The sequence below is a fragment of the Hippocampus guttulatus genome, chromosome 2, assembly GCF_054856545.1.
Source record: "Hippocampus guttulatus isolate MCC_2025c chromosome 2, RoL_Hgut_1.0, whole genome shotgun sequence".
NCBI lineage: Eukaryota > Metazoa > Chordata > Actinopteri > Syngnathiformes > Syngnathidae > Hippocampus > Hippocampus guttulatus.
This window is the reverse complement of record NC_141262.1, coordinates 4,148,706-4,156,053: the sequence shown is the minus strand read 5'-3', so window position 1 is coordinate 4,156,053 and position 7,348 is coordinate 4,148,706. Positions and strand designations below refer to the sequence as shown.

The following is a 7,348-nucleotide window of genomic DNA, read 5'->3' as shown; positions in this document are numbered from 1 at the left end:
AAGATTTTTTTTTCTCCAAAAGGAACCATGTTTTTCATATTTTTACTTATGACATTTTGGCATTAAATATGTGATATGTGAATGACTGTAACATTCGAATGTTGTTTGTTGCATTCAAACTAATGAACTCTAAAGCTTGTTCATATGCTCAAAGATTTCATGTCAAGTTTAACTTCAAAGGAGAGGGAAAAAAAGAAAACATCTCATTGTTTGGAGTGTGTGAACACTTCAAAGCAGATATACTTTGGCAAAATACATTCACAGCTTCTGTCATCAATTGTCAGGGCACACAAATCAACCGTCACAAATATATCAACCAACTTAGATTTGATTTCTTTGAGCCCTGCTATTATTAGGCAAGCAGCATGTCTATTTTGAGTGGTCACCATCACCATCTGAAAAAAAACAATTTCCTGAAAGTTACACATCTTATACAAGTAGTGCAAAAGGACAAGAGTGCAATGAGCAAGCTTGTGGAATAACTTTTTACACCTGATGGATGTCAATTCCAAATCTTGTTTGATGTATTGTGCTTTTTTTTCTTTTTTAATTACGGTTTTAGGACTGGGCCAATCAAGTCAAGAGCTCTGCAAATTCAAACGATGAGTTTTGCCTTATCTTAGTCCAATTAAGTTAAATTAGGTCTCCGCAGACCCTCTTCCAAAAACATGAAAATCAACAAACCATTTTGAGGTGCTTTATCTATTTTTAACCATAAGCCCTCAAAACTGGTTTCAGACATTTGAAAACTGTTGCCCTTTGAGTGAATCAACAAAAAACAGCAGTGAACATTTGTTCATCAGCGGTTTCTCTTTCCTCAGCTGCTCCCTGGCTTCTACATTTGACGTTACCTTTGCAGAAAAAAGATGCTTGTAAAAATGTAGAAGCCCTTAGATCTGCTAAAACTATTGTTAGAAATATTAAGAGAAATATCATACTGTACCCGTGACAAGCATGGTAGTCAGGCGGACATATGTTTTCAGTGACATATTTTGACATACATAGTCATACATAAGTAAAAACAATTAAAAGTAAAAAACAAAACACTGCTGAAAGTGCAGGAGGATTTTTTTTCCCTCAAGATGGCACCTTGGAGTAACAGACTGTTTGATGAGCTCTGCTCACTTCCCTCATTAATTTGTACGTTTCCACCATTTTTTGGTCATTTAATGTTCATTGTGTTGTGTGGATGGGTAGTGGGTTGTTTTGGAGGATTCTGGCTATACATTTTTTGAGGAGAGTATGAGCCCTCGTTGTTTATTTAGCACCTTAACGCAACAATTGCTGTGAATATGAAATAGAAATCTTGATGCTTTCTGGATCATTGCCGCTTGATTGCGATGAACAGAGAACACCGGACTGCTTACGGTATGGCTGCGAGGAGAGCTACTGCTCTGGATTATGGATAAACTTGAATCGAATTTGGTCTCAGCACATTTTAATTCCACAGTCACATTGGATTTCAGGCATCTGTGGGCATGAAATAACAAATGAGCGCAATGTACAACAACAACATGGTGGTTCTCATCCTTGCTGGCTCTCCTCGGCCACATCGAGAGTGAGAGTGTGTCAGAGATTTTCTCGGACAAAGTTAAAGAAATGACTCGGCACACAGGAAAATTGTCTTCAAACTGTCTTTTGGTATTCAACGACTCTTTGTTCCCAATTTGTTTATTCCCACTCTGTGATTGAATTTAGCCTTCACCCCCCTTGCTTTAACGTGATTACTCAGGAAAGGCCCTCCGCCTAAACGGCCGACACCTCTGCGCTGAGTATGTCTAAACATGCCCAAATTAACCGAAACTTTAAACATGATACAATTTTGTTCGTAGATTTCTCTATCATTCCCACCTCTTTATCATAATTAAAGTTTCGTCAAACGCCCAGGTGACATTGATATGCAATTGCACGGGTGGGAAGAAAAACTGTCCTTGGGGAAGGTGACAAAACCAGGACAGAAAACCCTTCCCGGGCAATGGCTATACATTAAATGAAAATCAAAATCTAATCTAGACACACATTAAATGAAAATTAAAACCTAACAAAACTAACTACTATGTACAAAGTAAGCCAACCCAAGAACATCAAACACTCACATCTGCAACGCTTTGCTGTGAAGTCGTCATACGGGCTTACGTAAGGTTCCAGTAAATCAATCACCAAAGTCAGTGTTAAAATAATCTTCGTCAGACTCCGTGTGCACCTGTTGGTACTCCGACATGGCCACAGTCAGCTGAGCCGCCACTTCACTTTGATAGCATCCATGAATTTGGCAGCACAAGCTCTGACCAGCGGGATTGCGCAAGTGACACGAAAACAGGAAAAGAAAAATATACCAACAATCGTCTCCTCCCTCCCGACGTCGAATTCCATGAGACAAGTCACTCCTTTCGTGGGCCTGTGTGCCCACCGTGACATCTCTTAGGCCCATAAGGATGATGCTGATGATGCATCGGCAACGCTTGACTGCCCTTCCTGTGGTCTTTCTTGAGAGGGGTGCATTTACCACGGAAAACCCTCTCTCCCACTGTGGTCTTTCGGCGGCACGCAAGGTCAGCGCACTTGGACTTAGGTGCTGATTCTCCTTCCTGGGACTGGCGTCGCGAGGCCCCTCAACCTCAAACCGAAGGAGCTTGCACTGTGACTGGTGGATCCAGCCATCGCGTCCTTCGATCTTGACCGCAGTTTTTGTTGCTGCAATCACTTGGGAGGGGCCATTCCAGCGTTCACTGTCCCAGAGAAGTCTTTTTAGCACCTTGAGGAAATTCTGATCACCACTCCGGACCCGGCGAGTCTGTGGAGCAGAACACCCTGGCAAGTCATTGTGCCTATGCATCTCTTTCTGATCAAATAGTCTTTTAGTCTCTCTCATTGTCTCAATGAGCCTGGCTTTGACAGTTCCGTTAATGCATTCCACAAATCCAGCCGATTGCGGGTGGTACGCACAGTGTCGCTTCAAATCAGTGTCCAACAATTCGCCCAATGCTTTCACGACAGTTCCCGAATCATCGCGAGCGCTCGAAGACAGTTCAACCCATTTTGAAAACACATCAACAATGACAAGACAGTATTGTTTCCCTTGTGTTTTGTTCAAACAGATTACACGTCTACGAATTTTTTTTTTAATGCATAAACCCATGTGTATGATAATATTGGTGCACCTGTGTTATCATCGCTATGATCCCCCCTGTTGACACATGTGTCAAGCCATGTGTCAACCTCGCGGCGCACTCGAAGAGAGAGATTGGAAGCCAACGTTTCCCGCCTTCCAATTTCTCTATCCCTGCGTCATCTGGTTGTGCTCTCTTATTTGTCCAATATTTTCGTTCTGTGTGAGGTGCAAAAATTTGTCTTGATTTCAAATCATCCTGTGTTGTGTCCTGTGCCTCTATTGCTAGTACGTCACGTTTTACTGCAATTTGTCAGCTGAAATGAACGGCCGGAGTAGTCATCACTTTCCAATTGATGTATTGACGCACCCAGCCATCCTGTGGCCACAGGTGGTTTGGAACGGAGCTCGCAAGGTTATTCATGTTTTTCCACTCACATTGCTCTGGTTTGCCGAGCGGTATGAAAATGTGTTGCCCTTGTGAGAGGAGGGGCTTGACCGCCCTTCCTACCCGCGCTGTGGCGAAACACCACTGATCTTTCCAATACACGTGCTCAACAACAATACCCTGGGGTTGCAGGCCCAGAAAAACTTTAGTGTAGTCAGGGTCTGGTCCTGGTGTCTGCTTATGTCTTATAGTCACGTGCAGGTTGTTCGCCGTTTGCACGTTACCTCCTGGCTTTAATTTGGTACCTGCCAATCGAACTAGACATTCGGAACTCCGAGTTACGCCATCGATCGGTAAATCGAGTGTCCAAAAATAGCAAGCATAATCTTGACTCATGCGCGCCTCAACCTGGCCCTTGTGATTTACGATGGTGTAAATCTCGAGTTGCGTTTGAGCATCCCGTCCCAATAAATTATGTGGACAGCGAGAATTTAGCGCGGCTTCGACGAGTGCCTTCCGATTAGGGTCTGTGGGGGAAGTAATGGACACTGTTTGCGATAATGTCAGGGGCTGCACGGAGCCGTGTGCTCCTTTCATGCGAATTTTGCCATCGCTTGGCTTCACAGTATCGCGATCCCAACGACCGAGAACAGTGATATCGGCGCCCGTGTCAACAAGGAAGACGGTCGGGATTCCTTCGACCAACAACGTCATTTCCGGTTTAGTTATGGACGAGGTTTGACATTTCAGCAGGTAGTTTTCTGTGTCGAAAACATGATTGCTACCGGCTAAGATGTCACCCTCGTCCTCACTTGAGGCGGGCGATTCAAACAGAGGCGCAGAGGCCTTTATCGCTGTCATAGCTACCTCCTCTTTTTTATTCCGTATTGGTTGTAAATCCTCCTCATCTGATGAGGAGGTCCCCGTGCTCCTATCACGCTCCCGCACGCGCCTGTCCTTCCGCTGCTGTCTACATTCTTTCACCATGTGACCCTTTTGCCCACAAAGAAAACATCTGCCTTCAACAAAACGTTTTTGGTCCCTAGGGGTTAATTTGACGGGAGCAAACGACCGTATTTGTTTATTACCTTTATAAGGAGGACCCGGGGTTTTCCCGTGTGCGTGTGGGTTTTTTGCGGCGTAATAAATGTTGGTCATGTGACTCTCATTCTTCTTTTTCTTGTTCTCGAGTCGCTCGAAATTCCGTGCATAATTCAAAACCTCATCGATCGGACATGTTGGCCAATTCAAAATATGTCTTTTAACATATTGGGTAACATCAGGATGTGCTTGGTTCAGCAAATGCTGTTTTAAATGCGAATTGAACAAGTCTGACTGTGTCTCAGGGATACCGCCGTGTATTTTGAACACTGTTCGCAGACGATGGAAAAAATCGTCCGTAGTTTCGTCAGCCTTTTGAATGCATGTGGCAATTTCTTTTGGGTTTTGCGTCCGCTGGTATGCCTTGGCGCAACGTTCCATAATTTGGTCAAGGGGTCCCCCTACCTGCGTGAGTTCATCATAACACAGATAACCTCCCGCAGCTTTTTTACCAGTAAAGTTGCCCACAACAGCGCCAAATTTAGATCCGGTAGTTAATGAGAGCAATTTCAGGGCCTCACTCGCGTTAAGCCTGTGGCTGTGGACTAAATCGGATAGTTCTGTTACGAACTCGTCCGGGTCGTCTTTTGGTTTTGGAAGTGACGCGGCGATGTCTCGAAATTCGGCTGGCGTCCACGGTCTATATACGTACAGCGATTCCTCGTTCCTCGACGGCATTTGAACCATGGGGAACGCTTGGAAAGGGTACCCTTCGAATCTAGATTCATGCGAATCATGCTCTAGCGGGGTGGATGGGTCAAGGATCCGCCTCCACTCACCCACCGTGCCCTTGGAGCGCGTTTGGTGTTGATGTCCAGGGCTTGGACCATCCTGCGGTTTAACCGGGTTCTCTAGACTCCGATTCTGTGCGGTAGTTTGATCGGGGGGAGTTATGGGGGCTTGATTAGTTCCCCAGGACGGAGGGGGTACCAAATTATTTTCTCTCGTAGTGTGCAAATGCGGAGGGAAAGCCGGGTACAGCTCTCCCGAAACGGCGGCCGCCGGAGCGGCTGAGGGTCGCGTTGCAGCAGCCGCTGCAATTAAATCCTCATCCAGCCTTTGACCTTTGTCTTTCGCCTTCTTCGCCCGTATTTGTCTGGCCCTTTCAACGAGTATTTTACACTTATACCATTGTTTTCCGTGTTCATTATTTTTTCGCTTTTCCTTGTCTTTCAGCGATAATTTGCCCAACACTGTTTCCAATTCATCGCAATCATTAACGTCTCCCGAGAATCCGTATTTCTTTTTCCACTTTTTCACGAATCGCGTTGACCCTCTGCAGTCAATTTCAGCTAATCGTGTGTTTTCAATGATCGCTTCTACATCGTGACGTGTTGTTGTCTGCTGTGTTCCGCTCAATCGCCAACAACCCGAGGACTTCCGTGTCGCCATGTTGCCTAGCAACAGCTGGAAGCGTTTACAGGTATTTTACAAAAAGAAAAACAATCGCGATCTAGATCTGGGTCGTCACCCGAAAACAAACGGTACGTGCCCGCACCGGAGTTTATATGGGTTACGTTACCACAATAGTGTGATCGCCAATCACACTTATGCCCTAACACAAAACCATACGCGTAACATACGCATACATACGCCGAGGTGGTCAACCTCTGCAGGAAGGCAGCGCTTCCTTACCGTTGATGCTTCGCAAGAAACGGTATCTAAATGAGCCGATGCTCTCACAGATGCGCTTGGGCTCTGTGTCCCGGGAATCTAATTTCCCCCGTACCGCTAACCACGAAACGGTACTCGAGCTAGCCTATTCCGTTTTCGGCGTTAACTCGTCTAATTCCGTCACTCAGTGGAGAGAACCGACTACGCAACGGTTACTCCACCACGCCGACTGACCTTATTTTTTCCCGACAATTGTCCCGATGCCGAGCTGAACGAAGGTCCGTTGGATGATGGCGCTTGCTCGCTCCTCACGGTGTCCGGTGCGGGGCTGGCTCCTCCTGGGAGAGTCTCCACGAGGTCTGGTTGGCTTCGGAGGCGCAAAACGCGCGATCAGCCACGGATCGTCCACCGGAGGAAATCGGAGAGTCCAACAAAAAGCTCAAATCCGTTCGAACAAGCACATCATCCTGCCGACAACGCCAAGTTTCTGTCAGAGATTTTCTCGGACAAAGTTAAAGAAATGACTCGGCACACAGGAAAATTGTCTTCAATATCGGCAGGAGCGGATCTCTGAGAGCGAACGACGGTTAGTTGCTCCGCGATCACACTCTCCTCCCTCTCCGCCGGTTCGAACTTTTATTGCAAAATACAAGAAAGACACTGCCCCCGAGATTTGCACCCCGCGCCCCCCGGTAATGATCTGATTTACCCGAATACACAAGTCACAGACTTTGCTGATGACTAATGTCCACCTGGGCGCGACAGCTGTTCCCAAACTGTCTTTTGGTATTCAACGACTCTTTGTTCCCAATTTGTTTATTCCCACTCTGTGATTGAATTTAGCCTTCGCCCCCCTTGCTTTAACGTGATTACTCAGGAAAGGCCCTCCGCCTAAACGGCCGACACCTCTGCGCTGAGTATGTCTAGACATGCCCAAATTAACCGAAACTTTAAACATGATACAATTTTGTTCGTAGATTTCTCTATCAGAGTGCAAAAAAAAAAAAAAAACAGCAGAATGTCCAATAAAAAGTTGACAAACATCGTACCTGAGTGCATGAAGTGACAAATGATGTACAACTGCAACATCCTCACCGCCTCCCCTCAAGGTTGAAAATAATAAAAAATGTGCGCTA

The 7,348-nt window shown here is 45.8% G+C and overlaps 1 protein-coding gene across 1 annotated transcript; it reads right to left on the bottom strand.

The window, feature by feature from the left end:
• Positions 1-3,422: 3,422 nt before the first annotated feature.
• LOC147208260 (uncharacterized) lies at positions 3,423-4,358 on the bottom strand. The gene has a single exon (XM_086138955.1). It carries the CDS (start codon positions 4,356-4,358, stop codon positions 3,423-3,425), a length of 936 nt encoding a protein of 311 aa, XP_085995081.1.
• Between the last annotated feature and the right edge of the window lie 2,990 nt (positions 4,359-7,348).

Excerpts from the sequence above, each read along its gene's own strand:
- LOC147208260 (XM_086138955.1), bottom strand. The coding sequence starts at position 4,358 with ATGACAGCGATAAAGGCCTCTGCGCCTCTGTTTGAATCGCCCGCCTCA.